General features: G+C 36.9%; 1 protein-coding gene across 5 annotated transcripts in view; it reads left to right on the top strand.

Annotated features, from left to right (window-relative positions):
- The first annotated feature begins 3,664 nt into the window (after positions 1–3,664).
- PPP1R12A (protein phosphatase 1 regulatory subunit 12A) overlaps positions 3,665–27,514 on the top strand; it is a 144,662-nt gene continuing 120,812 nt past the window's right edge. For 3 of the 5 annotated variants that reach the window (XM_080810405.1, XM_080810407.1, XM_080810408.1), the window contains exon 1: positions 3,716–4,186. In XM_080810405.1, the coding sequence (XP_080666531.1) occupies positions 3,950–4,186 (237 nt within the window). In that variant the 5' untranslated portion in view covers positions 3,716–3,949. Of the gene's footprint in view, positions 4,187–27,514 lie in introns of all 5 variants that reach the window. The other 2 variants (XM_080810406.1, XM_080810404.1) reach the window with 2 other exon arrangements.

Consider the following 27,514-nt stretch of genomic DNA (forward strand, 5'->3'; position numbering starts at 1 on the left):
TGAGATCATGACCTTAGCTGAAACCAAGAGTCAGATGCTTAACTGACCGAGCCACCCTTAATTATTTTCTTTAATAATTAGAGATTAACTTCTTTTGACATGTAAAAAAGCTTTTTACTATCTAGCAATTCACCAGTCTTTTACTGAACAAAAGGTTAATTCTGAAATTTTTTTTTTAAAGATTTTATTTATTTGACAGACAGAGATCACAAGTAAGCAGAGAGGCAGGCAGAGAGAGAGAAGGAAGCAGGCTCCCTGCTGAGCAGAGAGCCCCATGCGGGGCTCGATCCCACCTGGGACCATGACCTGAGACGAAGGCAGAGGCTTTAACCCACTGAGCCACCCAGGCGCCCCTAATTCTGAAATTTTTATTTTTTGATTGGGTTGACTTTAAAATTTTCCTTTTCTTATTGTATGTTCACATATTACAATATAATCGAATATATTTTCAAGTTTAGATTCATTCATAAGTAAAAAAATAAATCTCCACACTATATAGGTTGGTACTAAGTTAAGGCCATACACACACAAGCTTTTGTGCCTTTGTTACTATATTCTCTAGTTGTTTTTCTTTTTATTTGTCAAAGTGAGGGGTGGGGGAGAATGAGAGCACAAATTAGGGGGAGCAGCAGGCAGAGGGAAAAGCAAGACTCCTGACTGAGCAAGGAGCCCAACACAAACTCAATCCCAGGACCCTGGGGTCATGACCTGAGAAGAAGGCAGACGCCCAAACGACAGAGCCACCCAAGCGTCCCTCTCTAGTTGTTTTTCTAATAATAAACTTGACTATAAGTGTAGTATCATATTATTGCTGGACTCGTTAGGTAATGGTACATCAGAGAGAGAGAACAGAAAAATATCTAAGCTTCATGTGTGTAAGCATTTAAAATAAATTGATCATTTAATTAAAAATTCTTGAAGTTGATCATAATTAACAAATAAGTTAATGGTTAGTAGGGATATCTGTGGTGTAATTAGGCTTTTAAAAACATACAGGGGTCCCTGGGGGGCTCAGTCATTAAGTATCTGCCTTCAGCTCAGGTCATGATCCCAGGGTCCTGGGATAGAGCCCCACATCCGGCTCCCTGCTCAGCGGGAAGCCTGCTTCTTCCTCTCCCACTCCCCCTGCTTGTATTCCCTCTCTTGCTGTCTGTCAAATAAATAAAATCTTAAAAAAAAAAATCAAACATATTCTTGGGGGCACATACCTGGCTCAGAGGGCTGAACATGTGACTCTTGGTCTTGGTTTTGTTGAGTTCAAGCCCATGCTGGGTATAGAGATTACTTAAAAATAAAAATAAAATCTTAAAAAAATATATTCCCTCTTCACAACTTCCTGCATGTAATAAAGACCCCAACATGACTGATAATTTGTTGCAGCAAAGGAAACCAGTAACAAATTAATATAGTTTAATTTTTATTTTGTATTTTCCTTTCTTCTGCTTAAAGTTTGAAGTTCACCAGCTACTAAGGTATTATGAAATGATTAGCTTTCTGTTGTTTTTTAAGTAAGAAGTTTTGCCTCTTCTGGAATTAGCCATAGGTCCTCAGTATTAATTCAATAATACCATTTAAAAAAAAAAAATCCTCCTTATAAGGCAAAGCAGGGGGCAGTTTAAGACTGCTTCCAATGAGATTAACGTGGAACTTGCTGTCCCTTAGAGCTGGGGAAGGAAAGCTAAACTCAAAGAAATTTGCATACAGTAGCCCAGGTGGGTTTTTGTTTTTGACTGGTAGACTTTGGTAACTGATACTTAGCTATTTATGGTTTATTAATAAACTACTATTTTATTAATTCTACATTTTGAAATACTTGAATCAGAAATAGCATACTTCCCATTAAACTCTTGTCCACATGAAAACTTGAGATACCAATCTGTATTTCAGAGCACTTTTAAGGGCTACCAAATAGACCATAACATTCTTGGGAAATAGTAAGGATAAGTTTGTCAGTTTTTCTAGGTAGACAGAAGGGCTGACAAGGCAGTTCTCAGATTCCACTCCTTTATTATAAGAACTGATTCTGGAGCTCTTAAAGTGAATAGATATTTTGTATTTTAGCCCTAACAGCTCTTCAGCTACTAACACCATCATTATTTAAAGGTCTGATATTACCATTGGTGCATTTTATGCATATTACACTCACTTCCTAGTTCTACAATATTTCCAGAGAAAATATTTTTATCCTAATTTGGGTTCTATTATTATCCCGGTTTTTGCATTTCAGAAAATTCAGTCTTCCAGGCAGGTGGGTTCCTACTTGCATTTTACTCAAATATTCTATTTCTCAGTATGATAGGCTGCAGTGTAGTCTACTGGAGGATAAGAAAAGCTTAGTTATTTACGGCTGCATCCCCAAAATCTAGAACAATGCCTGCCTGACCCAGTACAGGTGCATAACATTTGCTGAAGGAATCCTAATCCTGCTGCTGAGTAAAGTTAATTAGATCTTTGGGGAATCAGTCTAGATGATTCTAAAGTCAATTTAATAGTAAATAGTCAATAGTCAATTTAATAGTAAAGAGTAATGACTTCTCTTACTTTGGCTCCAAATATTTTAAAAACATGTAGTGGATTAAAACGATGGAGTGTTTAAAAAATATATCAATTGGTGGAGACTGCCAATAGATGGCTTGAAAGACTTCAGCTATTGTTACAAGTCGTGTGTGTGGTGTCAAACAATGCAAAAAGATTTAAAAAAAAACTTTTTTTAAACGATTATAATGATTTACAACGGTTTTTTTGTTTTGTTTTTTTCAGTCACGTAACTTCAAAAGGTGATTTAAATATCTCCTTACGGCCAGTGGATCGCCAGTGCCTAGAACAATGACCGGCTCATAGTAAATATTCAATAAATACCAACTGAATTAATTGCGTAATATTAACATTCCTTTGAACCCTAGAAGCAGCTGGGTCTTTACCCATCCTTAGAAAGCGATGGGGCAGGAACCAGAAATCCCTTAAAAGGTTACGACCAGTAAAACAAGGCTGAGCTAAGCTCATTGGTAATACAAGGCAGGCTTAGAGCACTGGAGAAAGGGAGAGAGGACTCGAAATACAGAGAAACAACAAAACAAAGCAACAAAAAACAAGCATAAGAGGAAAGACGTTTCTACAGTGAAGGCTGGCAGGAAGCCGCCGCAATCAACCGCAGGTCAACCCTTGTTATGAGGCGGTCACCTATGACTGAGATCTGGGTAACTGCCACCAGAGCCCTCGGCTACAGAGACCCCACTTTTGAGAGCTTCTTATTAATACTGACAAGCCCAAGTTTATCCGAGTTCCTCAGAAAATCTCAAGCGCCTAATTTCACGTCCTATCCTCCATTCCATTCCAGCCAAATAACGCAGCCAATAGGAAAATCCTCCGCCCTGAGCGAACTACTCTGCAGAGCTCCGACAGCCCTGGAGGCGGGTCGGCCCGGTAGAGTCGCCGTACCGCCCGACTGTTGGCCTCCGGAACCCCAGGAGCCCTCGACCAAGCGGCGCAACCTCGCTTCCCAGTCTCCGCCCTTCCAGGTAGGTCCCAACCCCCAGCAGCCCCGGCGGCCTGGACCACACCCGCTTCCCTCCGGTGGCCCGACCGCCCCCGCCGCAGTTCGCGGGAGCGCTCTTCCTGGGGCGGGCACAGGACGAGGACGCATGCGCACTGGCCGAAGGGCGCCTCCCTGTCCGGATCTCGCGAAGTTACGTTAGATTGGCCGCCGGTGACGGGTGGCTGGGCCGGGGGCGGGAGGGCTTCTGGGGTAGGAAGGGAGGTCCGCTTGGCCGGGCGCGCCGCCCCAGTGCTCTGTGGGATACTGGAAGTCTCGAGCGTCTCCTCCCGGTTCCCAGCCCTCCTCTGGCCCGCACTCATAGAAACAGTCACACACCCCCTGCCTCCCCTCTCTTCCCTCTCCGCCTCCCCCTTCACCCCCTCGCGATAAGAAGACCCGGCGGCAGGAGAGGGGATGAAGATGGCGGACGCGAAGCAGAAGCGGAACGAGCAGCTGAAGCGCTGGATCGGCTCCGAGACGGACCTCGAGCCTCCCGTGGTGAAGCGCCAGAAGACCAAGGTGAAGTTCGACGATGGCGCCGTCTTCCTGGCTGCTTGCTCCAGCGGCGACACAGACGAGGTCCTCAAGCTACTGCACCGCGGCGCCGACATCAATTACGCCAATGTGGACGGACTCACTGCCCTGCACCAGGTCTGTGCACCCTGCCGCCGGGTCTCCTGACCCTGCGGGTTCCCGTCGGCCTCCCGCTGGGGCCTTCTTTCCACCCTCGGCCTCTAGAGGCTGGGGGCGGCGGGAGACTCCCTGCTGCGGGGTGAGGGGGCGGCTTCCCGCGAGGGAGGGGGGAGAGAACTGGTGGAGGGAGGGCTTCTGGCTTGAGGCCCCCTTTAGACTAGTTGATGTTGGTGTTAGGAACCGGGTGATTTCCGGGGCAGAGGAAAAAGGGACTGTGATCGGCTTGGGGCCCCAGGGCCATTTGTGGACGTGTGCCTGGGATTCGGGGTCGAGACGGGGTGGGGTGTATTGGGGTTGTACCTGGGCCCGATGTCAGTGATATACTTGGACGACGAGGGATGCTAAAGAAAACGACCAACAAGGGGCATTAGGGACACTTGAGCCGATGGACGTCTTTGGCTTGTAGGTGGGCATTGAATTTTTTGTAGTTTTTAGGGCTTGGTTACAAATGATGATGATAATAATAGTAATCAAGAGACCTAAGCCAAGTGTCTGAGCGGATGATTTCCTGTTTTCTCCTTTATTACTCTTGGTCATTGGGGAGGGGGAAATGGGGTGTAATTAGCTGATCTGCTCCGGATGAAAGGGAGGGGATGGAGGTGGGTAAGGTAAGGAAGTGTTCAGAAGGGCTTACCCGCCGCCGGACCCGAATGTACTGAAGTGTCTTTGGGAGAAGAGTTTGCCGCAGTGTCAGAGATCCTCGAGCCCCACGTCTTGGGGTGTGCACTGGGGTTAGAAAGAGAAGAATAAACACTGGGCACGCTTTTCAGAGCCGATTACCAAGCTCTGATTTTCCTTTTGGGGGTGATAAAAAAGAAAGCTGTTCACAAACTTTTCTCAAAATGGATGCTTTGTGCATGTTAAAGTTTTATAGTAGTCTGATTGGGATCTCTCAGTGTTAGCCAAATAAGGAGAAACTATTGGCAATCCAGAGATAATGTTGCTTTGCCTTTAACAGGCCAAAAGCAACACAACCACGTAGAGTTCTGCATAAAAAGCAATCTTTGAGTGATGGTACTAGGTGACAAGACATAGACTCTTTCCATTTTCTTACTGTACTTAGAATCTGACTTAATAGCAACAGCTTCCCCTTACCGTGAAAAGATTTGTAAACTATCTCAAAGTTACCTTGGTTATATGTGGAAGATCATAGCTGTATTTTATTTAAGACTGTAACAAAAACTTGTTAGGTTGAAACTTAAGGTTCTATAGTTTATGAATATTGCCTTTCTGCCTTTTTAAAAGGTGTCTGGTGGCATTTTCCTTTTACTGCTTCCTGTTTGGTGAATGGTGACCGTTTTAAGTTTTATTTAATTGAATTCTCATATCAAACTTGGCTTATAGCCTTTGTTTACAAAGTTGACTGGACGGATTGAAATGACTGACAAATTGCTCGACAAATCTGGAATTCAGAATGTGGCACCCAGTAAAAATATAGCGCGGTCTGTGGTTCTTTTTCTGTTCCATAAATTTGGTGTCTTTAATGTATAGCATGCTTTTTATTTGGCTGAGGTTTATTTTAAAGCATAGCAAACTCTAGATTCTAAAAACATGGTATGGAGAATGAAAGAAACTTTTGGCACTAAAAATGGTAATGTAGTTATGTAAGATGAAGGATCTTTCAAGTGCAATTTGCACGTTTTAGTATGGAATTGATTCTGAAAGACACAGTTATTGTATGCTTAGGTCAAGGTACAATTGGATAATGGTTTACATCAATATGTTTTATTAAAATTGTCAGATAGAAATTTAAAGTTATCACACTTGTGGAGGAACCCAGTTGTATTGGCTTGGGGAAAGAGGAAATTTTCTAATGCTTATATTAATGTAATACTGACCTAGGTGGGAAGAGAAAATACATGTAACAGACTTTTTAAGTTTTTTTTTCCCCCCCTCAGTTCGGACATGTTGCAAGAATTAGTTGACTTATCAATGTTTTCCTGATTAACTGAATTCAGTAGTTTGACAACATACAGGTATAGCCTTTATTGGGTATTTTGTTTTACCTGACAAGCTTTTAAGCAAAAGTTTAAAAGTTTATGCATAATCGTTTACATAATACCTTTTTGTAATTTATCTGCACATTCCTTAAGTCCCCGAAGCTACACTCTTTAAAATACCAAGTACTAAAATTTTTATCATGTTTTCTCCACTCTCATTTCTTTTTTATCAACTTGTACTTTTTCCCCCGTTGCGATTTTGAGAACAAGGAGTTTGTTTTGGGCAAATTCAGGACGACAGTGAAAGGTGGTAAATAAAACTTTTTAAAAATGAATCTCAAGAAAATTTTAACCTTCTAAGAAATCTCTTGAATGCTGCTTGTTTTAAGTACTTAAATTATAAAGCCTAAAATTGACCCACTGATTTAATAGCCCTTGAATAGTGTTTTTTAAATTTAACTTCTCAAAAAAGCATATAATACCTAAAATGTTTTTGCTAGATTATTGATTAGTCTTTGGGAATATTGATTTATCTTTTTGGTTTTAATCAAGTGTCTTAAATTTCACTGTCAGGAGAGAAGTTTTAGAAACTTTACAAGCCATAAATACACTTAATCTCGTATTGTACTTCCATTTTTAATGTAAGCCGCTTATATTTAAAAGTTTATTGGTTGAATGTGCCCTCTCATTAGAAATTATAAAAGCTGCTTAATATTTAGCTGTTCTTTTTGTATAGAAATATGTCATCCATATTGGAGAAAAAGCAGTGTTCTTGTCAAATTTCCTGTCTTGGTCTGTGGAGTAGCCTCCCTCTCCTCCTGACTCCCATAGCTAGAAAACAATGCTGAACAGTACTGAAGCTAAAATAAACTTCATTTTCTGGAACTGAGGTCTAGAGTAGTTTTTCACTTTAATTGATGGGCATTAATCACTTCTGATTTTATAGGTACCTGGTTGAGTTTTCTGCCTTGTGATCTATATCTGTATTTCAGTATACACTATAAAGATTTTAGAAGAGTAATAGAGGTTTCTGTAGAATGCTTTGTTGCTGATTACTGCTGATACTGCTGTGCATAATGCAGGACTGAGATTTCTTCCAACAATGTTGAGTTTAACCTTCGATTTTACCTTAAAATCTTATCTACTTACTCTATGCCAGTAACTATCAAGTTGATTTCCAGTTCTCACATTTCTGCAGAGCTCCACTCCCTCATTCCATTTTTCTAGTGATGCTGTATTGCTTTAGAATGCAATATTATTCACTATGTTGTGATTTTATATTTAAAAATGTGTATTTAAGTAGTAATATAGTAAATAGAGGTTCACCGCCTCTGCCATAGAGTAGCAATTACTGCATTTACATTTAGCTTTGTGATTTCTTCAAAGGATTCTTACTCAAACATGGATTTTCATAGTTAGCATTCAGTTTTATACTCTTCCATCAGGTAACATTAGTTTAGATACATATGTATATATATATATTTCCTTAGACTTCACCTGTATCCTTTTTTCATTCTGAGTATTTTAAGTTGTTAGTTTTACATCAGTGTCGGGAATATCTTTGAATTCAACCTGAAATAAAACTTAAATCTTTCTTCACCAAGCCTACTCTTCTCATTGATTGCTCTGAATCTTTTAATGATGTCATTAATTTCTGGTTCAAGTTTTAAACATCTCAGTTATTGTTTAGTCATCCCCTTGTCTACATATATCCAATCAATTTTCACAATTGCCTTTTCATCAGTTATTTTCCTGGCTACTCTCATCATCAACCTAGTTTATACCTTTATTACTTTATCCCTGGAATACAGTAATATGTTAACTGCTTTCTCTGCCTCTATTCTGTTTCTGGTCCAATTCAGCATTCATATTGCTATCAAAATAATTTTTTTAACAATATCACTTTCATTGTGTCACTCTTTTCCTTAAATTTAAAGTGTTTTATCATTTAGCATATAACTGATGTATCTCCATTGCGTTCTGTTTTTTACTCTTTACCTTTCTATTTTCATGCCAATGGTTATGCTTTTTCTGCCACTAGACTATCCTCCCTCCCTTCTTTGCCAGTCAAATCTTAGTTATTCTTCAGAGTTCAATGGAATTGCCAGCCAGTAGGGATCTTTCTGTTCTTTGAATTCGAATAATAATATGGCACTGGAAAAGGACTCTCTTCTCTGGGGTGCTCATTGTATCTTATATTTTGCCTCTCTGCTGCTATTGAAACGCTTCTATTGAATACGGTTTGTTTTTAAGTTTGTCTTTCCTGATAGAGTATAAGGACCCAATTTCCCACGTGTTTGTATTTCCAGAGCTGGGCACATATTAGGTGTTCACTAAAGATTTATTGACGTGTATCTTTTACCTATTATTACAAGTACAAAGCTTTATACTTAATTTGTATATTGTGAGATAAATTTTAAAGCCTTCATATCCAGTACTTATTGTTCTTACACATAGTAGAACTTAGGTGTTCATAAAACAAATGAAAATCTTTGTTGTGGATCTTCTGTGTAGATTTGTTTAAATATCTTGAGCTTTTAAAAAGTTCTTGATATTAATCTCCTTCCTTTTTAAAAAAAACCCTAACCCAGTTTAAATCCTGGTGATGTGTTAAAAAAAATATTTATTTGAGACATTAATTTAATTTGCCACCTTCTTTATGAGAGTCTGAACTAGGTCCTATACAGGAATACCAAGGTAGAATTAGATCCATGTTCTATGCTATCATAATTTTAAAATAAAGTTTCCTTTTACTTTTCAATAGAGACAGACTTGCAGATAAGTCTAGTATTCAATCCTTTTGCTCTTAAAATACAACTTTTATCAACTTTAAGGGCGCCATTTGAAGCTTCTTTGTAAAAATATGTGGCTCCCTTCTTGACAGTAAAAAGGAATACTTTTGTGCAGTCTTTTCTTAAGGGCTTAATCTTCTCAGCCAAGCTGTTTTCACTGAATCGTAATCTGAAATGTAACTCTCTTTAAAAGTATTCTAATAAGGCTACTTAAAGTGTTTTCCAACCAAAAAGGAAGATAGATTGGAGCGGTTGATATTGAGTCTCTTGTTAGAAAATAATGTAATTGCTATATATGAGAAATCTGTTTAAAAGTGAATATAGAGTTTATTGTTTATTTTTTCGGGGGGTGAGGGATGTTAAGATCTTAGAAGAATCTATTGAATCACTTATAAATAATAACAGCAATAGCTGTTTAAAAGAGTGTGTGGTATAAATTGCTCTCTCTACATGATTTTTTTTATTAGAAAGACTGTAACACATTTATGCTGATGGCTCTTAAAACTCTTTATTGAAACCATCCTAAATCTATTAAAAAGGAAAAAAAAAAACCCACCTAAACAAACAAAACTTCTAACCCCTCTAAACTGGCCCCTCACTTCCTGCAAATAAATGGACAACCCTATCCATATATGGGGTGTGTTGGTTTAGGGCACCAGTGCCCACAGTGCTGCTGTTACAATGTCTTCTCTGCAGTTGCTGCCTTTGTGCTTCCTGGCAACAGTTTTGTGGTCTGACTTTGAAGTGTCATAACCAAGACCATCTTTCATGTGCTTCAGCTAGTGTGATTGCAAGCTGTGACTGAGCATATTCTAGTATAATCAGGTAGAAGCACTAGATGGAATAGAAGAAATTTGTTACCACATTTTACAAGTACTGTTCACATAAGAAAAGAACTTCTGCTTTAAAAAAAAAAAAAAGTCTAGGAGCGCCTGGCTGGCTCAGTTGGTGGACCATGCAACTTGATCTCGGGATTGTAAATTCAAGCCCTTGTTGGGTGTAGAGATTACTTAAAAAATAAAATATATTTTTTAAAAAAAAAGTCTTGTTAGGTGATTTTTTTTTTTTTAAGATGACTAGAAAGATTACTTTTATGGGGGATGGAGAGTATAGAAAACTATTTTGAGTGCTTTAACATTACTTCTTGAGGGTTCCTGATTCCCTTTCTGCCTGAAAAATATTTCCATTTCACCCCCACTTTTCTTATGAAAGTTCATGGGGTTCCATAATCATGTTGGAAAGAGAGTACTGGCATTTTGGTATCCCATCTTTGAAAGATGGAAGACCTCCAAAAGTTCTTTTGAGTGTATTCTGAGTTGGAGTTGGGTATTCGCCATGCCTTATCAGTGTTTTATTGAGAAGTGGAATTGGCTGGTGAACATTTGCTGGGGACTTGGTATATGTGGAACACTGTGGTACATGCTTTTACAACCAATATCTCAATTAATTCTCACAGCATCCCTTCTTTCTTGCTCAAGATTGCCAAGAGAATAAACAACAGAGTTGGGTTCTAACATGTAGGTTTTTCTGATTCCAAAGCCCAAACTTAAGACCATGCTAGATTTCTTCTTTTAAGTCTGAAGAAGTATTCTTAAATCTCCTAGTCATTATGATTGATGATTAGTAGTTAGAGATTTCTCAGTTAATCAGCTGGATTAAATGAATCAAATGAATTAACTGGAATCAAATGAATCACACACTACACACACACACACACACACACATAAAATAACACACAATTTTTTCTTCATCTACTTTTGTTTTAGCTAGCTAACCCCCTTATGAACTTTCTTTGATAACTGAAATTTAGTAGTACTATATCTAAAGTTTAGGAACTGCCAAGATTGTTTTTGACTGGTCATTTCGTGCAGAATATTTGATCAAGTGCTTTGGGAAGTTGCAAAGGAAGTTACAAAAGCAACAACAACTCCTTTTTTGGGGACATAGAGTTTAGTCTTTAAATGTCTCTATTTTCCTTTATCCTAAAAATAATTTATATTGTTGCTTTAGGCATTTTTATGTATGCGTTTACTATACATGCTTTGTTTATATATACCACTTTTAATGAAAAGAGATAAGTTATAGGAAAACTCATATCAGGACAAAATAAAAGAAAAAACAACCTTGAGTTTGTCACTACCATTTAATCTGCACTTTACTTCCTGAACAGTGATTATTGGTGTTTATAATTAGGACTTGAGATAATACATGAAAAGCTAAATTAATTAACTGAATTAATTTAAGAATTAGTAAACCATACTTATTAATGTTAATCATATTTGATTTTAATTGGAAGCCTTTTGTTAGTAGGAATATCCAAGTTAAAAAAATAATTTTAAATCATTTTGCAGAATTCAGCCAAATTATGTTTTAGATCTTAACTTGGAAATGGCAACAGAATTTTTTTTCCTTAGTGGTAATAAGTGAGAGCAACATTTGGAATGTAATTTACATGTTGTCCATTAAATCACTGATTCCCATAATTTTACATTTCATAGACCTGTAAAATGTTTGCTTAAATTTGACTAAAAGAGGATAGCCTAATTTTTATTTGCCAGTGTGACCACCTTATGCTATCATCACCATTTTCATAAAGAAAAAGAATATTTTAATAACAAAAGGCTATTGTATCCAAATAAATAAAAGAAAGTTGGGAGTCATGTCAATCTATAAAATTATTGCTGTATTGACCAGAAATTTTCTTGATAATCTTTCATGCAAGTAGAGTGAGTAATTGGGGATGAACGGATTTCATGACTCGATTACCTGTGTCCTCCTTTTGGAAGGATATGATGGCACTCAGGTGGTGGCAGGCCAGATCATTAGGGTACAAGTGCCTGGCCCCTGATTACCCAAGATGGAGCAAAAAGGAACTTAATTAGAGATTCACAAAACCAGTGAAAGTGATCCACCAGTTCATATTTTAGGAACCACCAGTTTCATATTTATATTTCCATAAACCTTTGCGCATGTAGTCTTCCTCTGGAATGTATTTCCTAGCTTATTTATATTAAAGTACAGCTCAAAGCACAAAGTGGAGACTTGCATGACCTGGGCACACAGTGGTCATTAAAAATTGTAATACAAGTGTTTATACCAGTAACTTATTTTTATAATGCTTAAAATGCAAAGGTAGCCATTGTTACAGTCCAAATTTAGCAGGATCTTAGATTTATTTTTGAAATGGAATATATTCCTGATTACCAATATAAGCAGAATTTTGCTCCATTTATGCAACATACTTTAAAAATGAATTTTTTCAAACAAATTGTTGGTTGTTGGTTTAGAAAAGGAGTCCTTAGGATACTGGCATTAGAAGCTGATTCATATTTTCAAATGATTTTAATCACAGTTTTGTATATTTTTTTCTAAATAACACTTTCACTGCGGATCGCTGTATGCCAGGATTTTCTGACCTTATTAGTATTTTGGTTGTTTATCTTTTCATTGTTATGCTGGCTAACCATAAAAAGACAAACTTGAGCTCTGTGTTACTGCCCTAAGTGTGCTTGCTCGACTAGAATGCTCTTTCATGGGTGGAGACATTCCACATTGTCATGTGTTGTATAGGCATTTCTGAAATGACATTCGGTAGAAACCATGGAAAGAAATGAAGGCATTCCTCAGCTGTCACCTTTTTAGTAATCTGTTTAAATGCCTTATGTGCATTGAGTGAGATATTCTGCAGGGAGAGCTTCACTTAAAAAAGTTACTTTATTTTGAGTATTAAGTCATATTTGAGCTGAAGTTACATTTTTTTTTGTAGTTTGACGTGTTCTATAACAAAAAGATAAAGTTATAGAAAGTTTGTGCCAGTTTCTTAAATACTTGCATAGTGCAAAAGAGAAATTTTGTGAGAATGTGAATTGATACCCTCTTAAGAAGTTAACCATGTGGAAGAGTGTATTTTCCTGGATTAACTTTCAAAACACACACATACCAATTACCTTTATAGGAAACATATTAAAGTATGTACATTTTATTTAATCTTATTTTAGATGATTATAAATGTGTTCCAGTATTTATACTTTTGTTTGGAACATTTCTGGAACTCTTCAGCTCCACAGTGATCTTTTGAATATTTTCAGTGTTGAAGTGTTTTTTGTGTTTTTTTTTTTTTCTTTTCTTTCAGGAGAGTTTAATTTTGAAACTGATAGTCGTTTGGTGACCAAGACCATATGTCTGGTGTATATGGGTAATCATAGTTAATACTGTTAGTGATTAGATGATATTTTAAAAAATACTTATTTTTAATTGGAATATAATCCTAAGGAGGCCATATTGGATTTTATTTAACTCTTTTTACATTGGACTTGTGTATGCTTCAGAATTTCTTCATGTTAACCTGGCGTACTCTTTGTGTTCTAGACTTCACATGAAATAAGTCAGTGTTTTAACTTATGATTTGAACATGGTGTTTCTTTGTAGATGTTTGTTTTCCAGAAAAGATTTTGATGCTGCTGTTGCCAGCTCATGACACTGTATTTCGTTAAGAGCTATTGTATTTCTCAAAAGTATGTTAATTTGTACAGTTTTTCTTGAAAGATTAGGACAGATGACATGTTCAGCAGTCTATCCTTTCTGAGTATGTGGAACAAGCTGCATGAAAACTGTCTCATATTCAAGTTTTTTTCATTACAAAATGTCTGTTGCTGCTTAACTCTTTCAACCATCTTTTTTTTTTTAACAATAAAATGTCTAAATTTCTGATCATCCCAACATTTTTACTTATCCCATGATATACATGAAAAAGCCTTAAGTAATTATTAAGCCTTCAGTGTCTTCTGCTCCTGCTTTTTTGTCTTCCCCATCTCCTTTCTGCTTTGGAACATGGCTTACTTTCAGGTTTGTTTATTGTTCTTTATGTATTTTATCCCAGATAAACACTTAAGAATAATTATTTAAGTAGTTAAAGTATCATAGAAGAACATAAAAAAGAAAGAAAGAAGTAAATAAATAAATAAATAAATACCGGGATGCCTGGCTGGTTCAGTGAGTACAGCATGTGACTTTTGATCTCAGGGTTGTGAGTTCAAGCTCCATGTTGGATATGGAGCCTATTTAAAAAAAAAAAAAAAAAAGACTGTTCAGATTTACAGGCCTGAGGTAGGCCCATGTGAAACCTTAGTAAACTTTCCTTTGTCCATCTTTATTCAGTATATAATTTTCTGTAAATGGGGTTGTATTTAATTTTCTGGTTTGTAAACTTCTTTTTAAATTAAACTTTTTTTTAGAAAGAGAGAGAGCACACACGTGCACACACATGAGTGGGGTGGGGGGAGGTGGAGCGGAGAGGAGAGGGAGAATCTCAAGCAGGTTCTGTGCTCAGCATAGAGCCCTATGCAGGGCTGGATCTCATGACCGTGAGGTCATGACCTGAGCTCAAACAAAGAGTTGGCCACCTAACCAGTTGAGCCACCCAGGTGTCCCTAAATTAAACATTTTTTAAAAAAACTTCTAGGTTAATGAATACTGATACTCATTTTCCTTTTTAATGGTTACGTAGTATTCGTGTGTGTGTGTGTGTGTACATCCCAAAATTTATTTTCCCACTTGTCTGTGATGAATGTTATATTTCCAACTTTTCATGATATAGTGGGTATTGTATCCTTGCTCACTCATGGCATTGTATTGTTAGGATTGCTTTTTAGAAATTTCACCTATAATTTTATATGTTTTGCTCAAAATAACATGCTTTTTTAATGTTTCTTTATACAAAAGACATTTTCAGTAAAGTCTCTAGTGTATCTAAGTTAGAAGACTAACCTTGAAAATAACTCCTTGCTGATATACATCTGTTTTATTACTCCATGTGTGTTAATAAAACTTGTGTATAAGTTATTTAAAATGTTAAACAGTATTTGTATTTTACAGATATATGATGTTGTTACTCATTTAAATTAGTGATTAACTAATTCACACAACAAATAAATAAATCATTATCTACTATATGCCTGGTGTTTGTACAAATCTCTAAAAATAATGTTCCCTGTCTGAATGTAGCATATTATCTAGTGGGGTGGTAGTGTAAACAAATGATGAAAATTTTAGTAAGTGTTAGAATGGAAATACAGGGTGAGATGAAAGTTTTTATTGGGAGGACTTAACCTAGAATATCAGGAAGAACATCCTGTGAAAGTTATGTTTAAGTTATAGGTAACTAGTGTCTACAGCCTTTTATGATCTTGTTCCCTTCTTGCTTGTTTTCTGAATGTCCCTGTTCAGTGTCCCTTTTAATTTCTTTTCCTTCCTTCCTTCCTTTCTCTTTCTTTCTTCCTTTCTCTCTTTCTCTTTTGAAGATATTATTTATTTTAGGGAAAGAACAGGAGAGAGCCTGAGCTAGGGGAGAAGGAGAAGCAGACTCCCCTCTGAGCAGGGAGCCCAAAGTAGGGCTCGATCCCAGGACCCAGGAATAATGACCTTAGCCAGAAGCAGGCGCTTCACTGACTAAGCCACCCAGGCACCCCTAATTTCTTTCTTTCTTAAAGAATGTTCCAAGGTTCTCCTATGTCTGTTTTTTCTTTCCCATATCATTCGTTCCTATAGTTTCAATTTTTCTCTTTATATGATTTGTTCTCCTTTTTAATGTAATCCACGTCTTATTTTTTATATCATCAGTTTTCCATTTATTAAACTAAAATGTCAACACCATCTTCTGTTTTCTTCACTTCCTACACGTAGTTAATAGCTCCCATTACATGCCCACCTGAGAGAGAAATCAGAGGCCTCTTCTGTATCATAGCTATTGAATGCTGGGGGAATTTTATTTTTAAGCAAAACAGATAACAATACTACCCTCATAGAGTTTACAGAATGAAATTACTTAGCCATGAGGGAAATGCAAATCAAAACCATACTTCATACCCACTAGAATGGCTCTAATAAAAATAACAGATGATAACAAGTATTAACTAGGGTTTGGAGAAATTAGAACCCTCTACACTGCTGGTGGTAAATATGAAATGATGCAGCCACTTCCAAAACAGTCTGGCAGTTCCTCAAAAGTTTAGACATAGAGTTACCTTATAACCAAACAGTTACACTCCTTGGTATATATCCAAGAGAATTGAAAACAGATATCCCCACAAAATTTGTATATTAATGTTTATAGCAGCATTATTCATGAGAGCCAAAAAGAGGGAGCAACACAAATATCTATCAGTTGAGTGGATAAGTGAAATGTCCTCTATTATGTTACTGGAATTGGTGGAGTATTATTTGACAATAAAAAGAAACAAAGTACTGTACTTGAACAGTATAGATGAATCTTGACGACATTATGCTTAAGTAAAGGTAGCCAGTCACAAAAGACCACATATTGGATGATTCCATTTATATGAAATGTTCAGAATAGGCAATATATAGAGGTAGAAGATAGATTAATAGTTGCCAAAGTCTAGAGGTATTGAGGGGAAATGGGGAGTGACTGCTAATGGGTATACTGTTTCTTCTTAGGATGATAAAAAACGTTCTAAAAATGATTGTGGTGATGGTTACACAACTCTGAATATACTCAAACTCTTTTAACTCTATACTTGAAATGGGTTATTGCATGATATGTGAATTGTATCTCAATAAGCTATTAATAGCTTTTTAAAAATAAAATTCTCTGTGTTCACCACTAAGAATTGAGGCACTGGCAGAGGCTATAATTATCTTCTAGTCCCCCCCAACTCCAGCCTAAGCTTAGTGTTAATCACTGTAATTGTGATGGCAAGAGGATGGCCAAACATTGTCCCTACCCTAACACAGCTTGCAAGTGTACTGAGGTATGTAGATAATATATACAGGTAATTATACATTTATGTCAGTTTTGTGTAACAGTATGTAGGGTGGTAGTACAGACTGGTGTGGAAGTTTGTGAGGGCACATCTCACCTAAATTTGGGGAGGAGGAAAGCTTCTTGGGGAAAGGTGATGTTTGAGCTGCTGAGTGATGAGTAAAAACCAGGGTTGTGAGGGACAGAAGAATGTAGAAAATTATTTCAGAGAGAGGGAATAGTGTGTTCAAAGAGCTGGAGGTCAACAGAAGTGAAGGATTTTAATCAGGTTAAATGAGACAACTAAATTTTCTCCTTAAGAAAAATCACTTCGGGGGCACCTGCATCGCTCAGTGGGTTAAGCCTCTGCCTTCAGCTCAGGTCATGATCTCAGGCTCCTGGGATCGAGCCCCGCATCAGGCTCTCTGCTTGGCAGGGAGCCTGCTTCCCTCTCTCTCTTTCTCTGCCTGCCTCTCTGCCTTTCTGTCAAATAAATAAATAGAATCTTTGAACAATGAAAAAAAAATCACTTTGGCTGCAATGTGGAAAATGCACTGAAAAGAGAAGACTGAGGGGCAGGGAGACTAAGTTAGGAAATTGAGTAATCTGAGAAGTGAACTAACTTAATGGCCATGGAGTTGGAAAATAGTAGATGGACTCAAGACACATTTAGGAAATAGAATTAGTATGAATTGGAAGTGGATTAACTTCAGGGAATAGGAGTCAAAGATGTGCATGCACTTAGCTTCTGGTTTGGAATGGAGTGAAGGTGCTTTTCACAGCATATATTCATTCAGTAAATACTTACTGTGTGCTTACTGTTTAGGTCAGAAGCAGAGTATATTTGAATGATATTAGGGCAGACTGGCAATAAACAAGAAATTATAACAAAGTGCAAAATGTATGCTGAAGGATATACCAGTTTTTGAGCCAGCCTGGAGGAAGGGTGGCCTAACTATTATAAATCAAAATCTTGTATATAGGTTTTTGTTTTTTTGTTTTTTTGTTTTTTTCTGTTTAAGTCTTGGACTTAGCCTTTTTTCTTAGATCTCCATGGTTTTCTGGAAGTGTGAATACCAAATGGAAAATGATTTATGAGGGTATAGAAAAACCAGAGGATAAGGATTCATGGTTAGATTTTTTTTTTTTAAGATTTTGGTGAACCATCTGAAAATACATATAAAATTTTGTGTTTGTTTTTCTGTGCCTTTCAAGTTCATAAGAGTTCATTAAGAACTTAGAAGTAAAGCCAGATTTACTTTTATGATACTGTGGGGGAAGAACAGAGTGTGTGTTTTCAGAGGCTTCCGGGGGTAGAGCACAAAGTTGTTAGGAATAAAGTTTGGTAGTAGTAACAATCTAAAAGTCTTTTATTGCCTAAAATAATGCACTGTGAATATAAGGTCATAGATTAAAATGAGAGATGAGAGTATATTTTTTCAGAGCATGTTGGATTTTTGCTCAAAGTGGTACAGTTAAAGCATTTAGTCAACAATCTCTAATATTTTCTCAGTTTCTAAATTTACTAAGTTGTGTTTTTAGGAAAAGTAAAGATAAAATGTTAGTTATAAATAAAAAACTTACAACCTGATACATTTTTTGTCTAATACATTTTTTATTCAATTATAATTAACATACAGTGATAAATTAGTTTCAGGTATACAATATAATGATTCAGCAATTGTGTACATTTCTCAGTACTCATCAAGATCAATATACTCTTAATTTCTTTTATCTATTTCACGATTCTCCCCACCCACATCCCCTCTGGCAACCAACAGTTTAGTCTCCGTTTAAGAGTCTGATTTTTTTAATCTTTTCTTTTGTTCATTTGTTTCTTAAATTCCATGTGTGAGTGAAATCATGTGGTATTTGTCTTTCTCTGACTGACCTATTTCACTTAGCATTATACCCTTTAGGTCCACCCATGTTGCTACAAATTTCAAGATACTCTTTTTAATGGATGGTAATATTCCAATGTGTGTGTAAGTATATACCACATCTTCCTAATCCATTCACCTATCAGTGGGCACTTGGGTTGCATCCATATCTTGTTTATAATAAATAATGCTGCAGTATACATAGGGGTGCATATATCTTTTTTTAAAAAAATATTTATTTATTTATTTGACAGAGATCAGAGGCAGGCGGCAGGGGGGGGGGAGCAGGCTCCCCACTGAGCAGAGAGCCCTATGTGGGGCTCGATCCCAGGACCCTGGGATCATGACCTGAGCCAAAGGCAAAGGCTTTAACCCACTGAGGCACCCAGGTGCCCTGGTGCATATATCTTTTTAAATTTGTGTTTTTGTTTTCTTGTTAAATACCCAGTAGTGGAATTTACTGGATCATGTGGTAATTCTATTTTTAATTTTTTGAGGGACCGCCATACTGTTTGCAGTCCACAGTGGCTGCACCAATATGTGTTCCCACCAATAGTGCATGAGGGGTCCTTTTTCTCCATATCCTTGCCAACATTTGTTTTTTCTTGTCTTTTTTATTTTAGCCATTCTGGTAAGTGTGAGGTGATACCTCATTGTGGTTTTAATTTGCATCTCCCAGGGGCACCTGGGTGGCTCAGTGGGTTAAACCTCTGCCTTCAGCTCAGGTCATGATCTCAGGGTCCTGGGATCGAGCCCCGCATTGGGCTCTCTGCTCAGTGGGGAGCCTGCTTTGCCCTCTCTCTCTCTCTCTGCCTCTCTGACTACTTGTGATCTCTGCCTGTCAAATAAATAAATAAAATATTTTTTAAAAAAAATTTGCATCTCCCTGATGATTCCCTGATTCTTTCAGCTAATACAGTTTAAGGAGGTTTTGTTTTTGTTTTTGTTTTTGTTTTGTTCAAAATTTTACTAGAGTTGCTTTGAGTATTTGTGACCTTTTTGCATTTTAATATTTTTTTTTAAGTTGCACATTTAATGAGAAAAGTAGCAGTTGTACAAAAATGTTGTGTGGGTTATTTTGACCTTGAGGAAGCATCTTTGGACTTGTCTCAGCTTAGACAAAATGGGAAATGGTTATTATATTTTAAACTTTAATGCAAAATTAACATGGTATCTTTTCCCTTTTCAACCCACCCTTGACGTTTAAAACTAATCTGGGATAAGGGATGGTGGGGCAAGATATGTGTTATGTGCAAAATGGATTGATAGTATATAAATTGTTCTCTTTCAAAATATATTTAAGTATCAAAAAGTTAGTTTCTAGACTACATGGTATGATTCGATTTTGGGGGAAAAGGTTATTTGCATAGTAACAAATCTGGGGAAATTACTCTAGTTGTTAACAGTGGTTATCTCTTGGAGGGAAATAGAACAGATTTCTAATTAAAAACAAGGAGAAAAAATGATGAAGATGAATCTGACTTGGAGAAGAATGCTAAAATGACTAGTTCCAGTGTTGTATTAAGGATTAAATATAGAGATACTGATATAATTTATGGGTATTTGTTTGCTGCTCTTTGGGCACTCAAGGAAGCTGGTGTTGATAGTTAAGTATTTATATCTGCACTAATGCCTGCCTTTTTTCTTATTAACCTTTTTATTTAAAAAGGAAAGACTGATTGGCAATGTGATGGATACCTTGGGAGAGTTTTAAAAACAAGTAAGAAAATTAATCAAGGGGTTAATTTGAATATGTTTTAAAGCTTTTGGCAAGTGGACTACAGAAAATTCAGAGAAAAGATAAGCATAATTCCCAGAAAGGCGGCTAGTCTTTGAGGAATAAAAGGATTTTAAAAGATAAAATTTGGATTTCAGAATTTTAAGCAATTATAATAGGAGAAATATGAGAAAAGATCTAGAAAAGCAGTTTGTGCACAGGAAACTCCTCTGCCTTGTTCTGTATGAAGAGTAAAAGCATTTAATGATAAATATGTTTTAAAAATGAATTGGAAAATGGCCCCAAATCTCTAAGAGTAGAATCAAGAATGTTGAATTACAGAGTTACATGAATTTTGTGAAAATATTTTTCAAGACAGTGAGAAGAGGCCTTAAAATTTTTTTGTTGTTACTGAAGTGTAGTTGACATAATGTTATATTGGTTTCAGCTGTACAGCATAGTGATTTGACAGTTGTAATGTACACATTGCAATTGTAATGTATACATAATTGTATACAATGCAGTTATCATCTGTCATTATACATTATTATATCATTGACTACATTCCCTTCTGCTGTACAGGAAAAGGGCTTTTAAGAGGTGTAAACTGGAACAAAAATAGGAGAAAGTAACTGATAGCATGGTGTTTAAGTTACATGTTTTTACTTGTTTAAAATCATCTTCTACTGTGGCAAGATTCTGATATCCATTATTAAACATTGTTTTAAAAGAGATTGTGTTGATCACTAGATGCCAGATTGAGTTTTCTGAAAACTAAGTTATGTTGATCTATCTTTAACTTCCTTTTTTGACAAGGTTGGTAAATTTAAATGAGGGAAATGTTGCAAACCAAGTATAGCTTGATTTTTTAGTAAACCACTTGGACAGGCTCTTGGTAGATCTTTGTGGTTAATGTGACAAAAATGTGGCATGAGTATTAGCAGGATTAGACGGATTAACCGCTGGATGAACCATCATATTCATGTCAGCCTAGTGATTGAATCAATCACTCAGTGGCAGCCAAGAGGAAGGACTAAAATAGTGGTCCTTGTGTTCTTAATTTTGACCCTATCCTGTTTAACATTTTAGGATGTTTAGGATCCTATTTAACATGTAGGAGCTGAGAACTTTAAAATTTAAAAAAAGCATAAAATAGTTGGTTTTAAAAGATACTGGGTGGGGCGCCTGGGTGGCTCAGTGGTTTAAGCCTCTGCCTTCAGTTCAGGTCATGATCTCAGGGTCCGGGGATCGAGCCCTGAGTCTGGTTCTCTGCTCAGCACGGAGCCTGCTTCCCCCCTCTCTCTGCCTGCTTCTCTGCCTACTTGTGATCTCTGTCTCTGTGAAATAAATAAATAAAATCTTGAAAAAATTAATAAAAGATACTGGGTATTAATGTAAAATATTTATATTAATACAGTGATGCGTATAGGTTGGTAAAGATCATCTTTGACAAACATACAAGAAAGACTACTAAAAGCTTAACAGCAAGCCTTGTATCTGACAAGTATAATAATTTAAAACATACTAAATCATTGTAAAGCTAAATTAGTGTTCAGCTTAGATTTATTTTTTAATTTTTTTTAAGATTTTATTTATTTATTTATTTGACACAGAGTGACAGCAAGACAGGGAATGCAAACAAGAAGAGTGTGAGGGGGAGAAGCAGGCTTCCCACTGAGTTAGGAGCCTGACACTAGGAGGACTTGATTCCAGGGTGCTTAAAGGCTGAGCCACCCAGGCTCCCCTAAGCCTAGATTAAAAAAAAAAAGAAAGAAAATTAAAAAAAAAAAAAAAAACTGTTCCTCTGTACTTTGAGATCACATCTGTAGAATGGTATCTAGTTCTACAGTTTGAGGTTTGTCTACTATTTCAGTCTGTATTACCAGCTACAGCCTTCTTTTGATTACTCACCCCCAGGAGTGTGGCTTTGTATAACAAAATTCTGCAGAGAAAAACAAACCTATATTCCAATCCATTTTCTAGAATTGTTAGCAAATTTGTACATAATTACACACGCATACTTGCAGTCCCTCATATACCCTAAGACGTCTGCCCCCTAAACCATCAGCTCAGCTGTTTTCTTTTGAATCCCTTGACAAAAGAAGTGAGCTAAGTAGGAAAATGGTAGAAGGACTTCTTACACATATTAGTTAGGATTCTTTGAGTAAGAAAACTCATCAGAACTAGCCTAAATAAAGTATAGTAATTCACTGTAAGATTATGGAGATACCTCATAGACTCTCAGCTTCTGGAATGAATTCGAACCAGCAGCTCTATGCAACCCAGGAAGTACTCTTAACAAAATTTTTCATTGTTTCTGACAAATCCATTTTATTCTTTTGTAAGCAAACTAGATTTCTTATTTTCCGTGTTCAAAAGGCAAAATATAAGGACACCAATAATTTCAGAGTTTATATTCTGGTCTAGATATCTAGAGAGGGAACTTTATCTAGATCTTGATGTCTTGATCTTCTGAGTTCTAATTCCAAATTCCTTGGAAAGGGATGAATTGATCTACCTTAGGTTTATTCATGTGTCATCTTAGGTTATCAGCAGTGGCTTGGTGGGGCTGGGTCCCCCTGAACAAGGATCCTACTCCTAATTATAATTCTAATTGTAATATATTTTGAGGAGATGGAGACCTTAAACAAGAATTAATAATAAATGCATTAATTCTAATTTTTTTAGAAGTGAAATTCTTTGTAGAATAATTTTTTTTAAAAGATTTTATTTATTTATCTGACAGAGATCACAAGTAGGCAGAGAGAGGGAGGGGGAAGCAGGCTCCCTGCTGAGCAGAGAGACCGATGTGGGGCTTTATCCCAGGACCCTGAGATCATGACCTGAGCCTAAGGCAGAGGCTTTAACCCACTGAGCCACCCAGGAGCCTCTAGAATAAACTAAATTTAATGCATTTATTTTTATGTAGCTCTTACAAGATCAGAAAAAAAAAATTTAAGAACAAAGTAATTCATGGAGATATACTTTTAAGGTTTCGTTTTTTTAAAAATATTTATTTATTTGACAGAGATCACATTTATTTATTTGACAGAGATCACATTTATTTATTTGACAGAGTAGGCAGAGAGGCAGGCAGAGAGAGGAGGAAGCAGGCTCCCTGCAGAGCAGAGAGCCTGACGTGGGGCTCGATCCCAGGACTCAGGGACCATGACCTGAGCCTAAGGCAGAGGCTTTAACCCACTGAGCCACCCAGGCGCCCCTTAAGGTTTCATTTTAATTACATGTCATAGTTATACCATCCCATTCTGTTCTGGTTGGGCCTTTTAGACTAACTTACAAAAACCCTTTTCTTCCCAATAAACTCTTCTCTTCTTTACTCACCCCCCAGACGATTAATACTTGTTGGCAGTTACAAAGTAGTTCTCCCCCCCCCCCACCTTTTTAAAAAAAGATTTTATGTATTTATTTGACAGAGAAGTCACAAGTAGACAGAAAGGCAGGCAGAGAGAGAGGGGGAAGCAGGCTCCCCGCCGAGCAGAGAGCCTGATGTGAGGCTTTATCCCAGGACCCTGAGATCTTGACCTGAGCCAAAGGCAGAGGCTTAACCCTGAGCCACCCAGGTGCCCCACTTCTTCCCCCTTTTTATTGTGAAAACAATATGACATAAAGAGATGCATTAGTTAGGACAGATTCTTATAACAGATTCTTATAACAGGTATGGAATTTAATATCTCCGCATCATCAGAAGGACCTGTTTCATTGGAATAATAAACAGTAAATTAACACTTACATAATAGTGTTTAACATATAGCAGACTCTGTTTTAGGCACTGTATTTTCCTTTTTTTTTTTTTAAGATTTTATTTATTTATTTGACAGAGAGAGAGAGAGAGAGAGAGAGATACAAGCAGGCAGAGAGGCAGGCAGAGAGAGAGGGGGAAGCAGGCTCCCTGCTGAGAAGGCCCTATGTGGGGCTCAATCCCAGGACCCCAAGGTTATGGCCCGAGCCAAAGGCAGAGGCTTAACCCACTGAGCCACCCAGGCTCCCCGGGCTCAGGTCATGATCCTAGCGTCCTAGGATCGAGCCCCACATCGGGCTCTCTGCTCAGCAGGGAGCCTGCTTCCTCCCTTCTCTCTCTGCCTGCCCCTCTGCCTACTTGTGATCTGTCTGTCAAATAAATAAATTTAATAAAAAAAAATCATAAGAGGTAAATATTTTTAGTCTTAATGTTCCATTATACCAGGGAAGAAAACAAAGTAATAGTTTGAGGGGTGGGTGTGGGGGTGTATCTGTGTCTGTGTGTGTGTGTTTTGGGTTTTTTGTTTGTTTTGTTTTGTTTTGTTTTGTTTTGTTTTGTTTTGTTTTACAAGGTAACAGTTTTAACTGCAATGTCCCAACATAAGTTTCAGAGCTGGGAGTTGAATCTGGGCAGTTTGACTCAACACTATTAAATACTGTGTTACATTGCCTCTGTACTACTTGAATCTCCAGATTCCATCTATAGGATATTCTCAGAATCCCTGAACTAAACATAGAGCAATAGATAGGCCAGAACAGATCCAGTAGTTCAGTTAATTCCTGAAGCTGTATCATGGTGTGTTCCAAGAAACTGTCTAGAGACAGCCAGAGAAATCAGGGTTAGACTTTTGCCAGCTAACATGATCTATCATCCCAAGGCTCACTGTTTATGATTGTAAGTGATATTGGAAAAGGAATTTAGGATCCAAAATTTGGGGTATGATTAATTTCGGTATTATCAGCCCTTGGGTCTAAATACCTTTATTTGAAAAATGTTAACATATAATGCCTAACATATAATACAGAATTAGCAAGTTACAGGTCTTATGTTCGTATTTTATGTTTTCATTAAGTTCTTTAAAATGTTCTTTTTGTTGGAAGATACTGTGAAAAAGCTAATTACGTGCTTGTTTCATTTTTAATTTACATATATGGGATCATATACCTGCTTTTCTGCTAGCTTCTACTCTTGTATTAAGTCATTTTTTCCATTACTAGAAGCTTGTTTGTTTTTATTGGCTAATCTGATTCCAAGTTTAGAACTTCTACGCTTTACAGCACTATGGATGATGGATAAAAAACAAAAAGACTACGAGAAAAGCAGTTTCTAGTTTCCGCAAAAAAATTCAAAGGCGTCTCCTTTTTTTGTTGTTTTTTTCTATTAATTGCTCTCTTCCTATTTTGGAATAAAAGTAAAACTAGAGCCTAGTTTGGATATGGTAATTATCAGTATCCTCTCTGAAGATTTGAATAATTAAATATAATACTTCGGATCATCACCCTGTTTCAAAAAGAAGTGACTTTTCAGGAAAGATTCTACTCTTTAATTATTCTGTAAGGTACTATAAAATTTAACATTGATTAAAGAAAATTTCATATAGAAGAAATGAATGATGAATTAGTATCCTAACTAAACATTTCCAGTCCCAGAGATCCATTTATATGAAGAAATTTTCTGTTCTTTCAGAAATTTACTGTGGCAAGCAATATGATTGCTCCTTAGGCTAATAAGAGTGGAGATCACTCCCTTTAAAATATTATGTTTGTTGTTTGCTTGTACTCCATAAGTATAACAGTCTTCCAGTTTTTTAAAAGATTATTTATTTATTTATTTTAGAGAGTGTGCGCGTGTGCACGAGCCGGGGAAAGGGCAGAGAGAAAGGAGAGAATCTCAAGCAGACTGTGCAGAGTTAGGAGCCTGTTGTGGGGCTCGACCTCACGACCCTGAGATCATGACCTGTTTGAAATCAAGAGTCAGATGCTTAACCTGCTTAACCGACTGAGCCAACTAGGCACCCCAGCAGTCTTCCAAATTTTAAAGAAAATGTATTTTTATATATTCAGTTAAATCCCAGCATTAAGTGGAAATAGACAGGAGTAGAATGAACTTTAATCTTCCTTTGAAGGCACTTGATCTGCTTATCAGTTTCTTGTTTTCACCTTCCCAAGGAAATACTCTACACTTTACATTTTTTGCTTTATTTTTTACCTTTTTTTTTCTTTTTACCTTGATGCCGGGAAGTCAAGGAAGATTTAGAATACACAGGTACTGTATGCCTCTCCTTCAGAAAAAAAAAATAATAATAAAGAGAAAGAAAAAAGATACTATGATAAAATATTTGAGGAACTTTTCTTTATGTAGCTCTGGTTCTCAGTTATTAATGTTGTGTTGTTCAGCTCTAGTCGTGCTGTCTTTAAATTAGTGGGCTTTTCAATTTTATTTTGTTAGAATGTTTATCCAGAATTTTACTTAACAGCCTATAAAAAGTTGTTTGAAGGCTTTTTAAGTATACTAAACAGGAAAATAATAGCTATGGTAAAACATGAGTAGAATTAGTAAAGAGAGATTATTTTAGGACCATGGCAGCTGGAAGAAAGATTAGCCAAGCTGTCTGTGAATTGAATTACAGGATAACGTGTTAAAGTGGATTTTCAAACATGAGTTTTGCTATTTTAGGTTTTTAGAAATGTTTTTGTATTTGTATTTGAACTTTTGTGTGATCTTGGTATTCACTTCAGGCAAAGTGAAGATGCTTCAAAGTGTCTTGAAGAATCAAACAATAGTTCTCTCACCTTGCTTTTTGCTTTACTTCTGTACCACATAACTTTTGCTTGGCACCTCTAAGTATCTAAAGCTGTTGCCTTTAAAAAAGTTGAATATAGAGCGATTTTCAAGTTTATTAAACAGCAAGTTGTGGGGCGCCTGGGTGGCTCAGCGCGTTAAGCGTCTGCCTTCGGCTCAGGTCATGATGCCAGGGTCCTGGGATCGAGCCCCGCATCGGGCTCTCTGCTTCTCCCTCTCTCTCTGCCTGCTTCTCTGCCTACTTGTGATCTCTCTCTCTGTCAAATAAATAAATAAAGTCTTTAAAAACAAAACAAAACAAAACAAAATACAGCCAGTTGCTTAATAAAATGTTATAGAGTGGTGTAGGTGTTTAAGAAATAGTAAAATGTAGAGGGAAGAACTTCTGTCCCTGGAATGAGCTAATCTGTCCAAGGCCTCTTCCCTTCAGAGTCTGTTAAGGAAGGGTAGTATTCTGCAGCAGGGTTTCTGAATTGGTATATGTGAAAGTACCTACCACAGCCTTTCTAACCAAAAGGGAAAGAGAGCTAATTATTCGTAACTACTCAGTTTCAGACCTTGTGTTATGGAGCACAAATGAGATGTATCTGCCTTTGAGTTTTTATTCTATTTGGGGGTACAGAGTGAATGTATCTG

This window comes from Martes martes (assembly GCF_963455335.1).
Source record: "Martes martes genome assembly, chromosome: 8".
NCBI classification, from domain to species: domain Eukaryota; kingdom Metazoa; phylum Chordata; class Mammalia; order Carnivora; family Mustelidae; genus Martes; species Martes martes.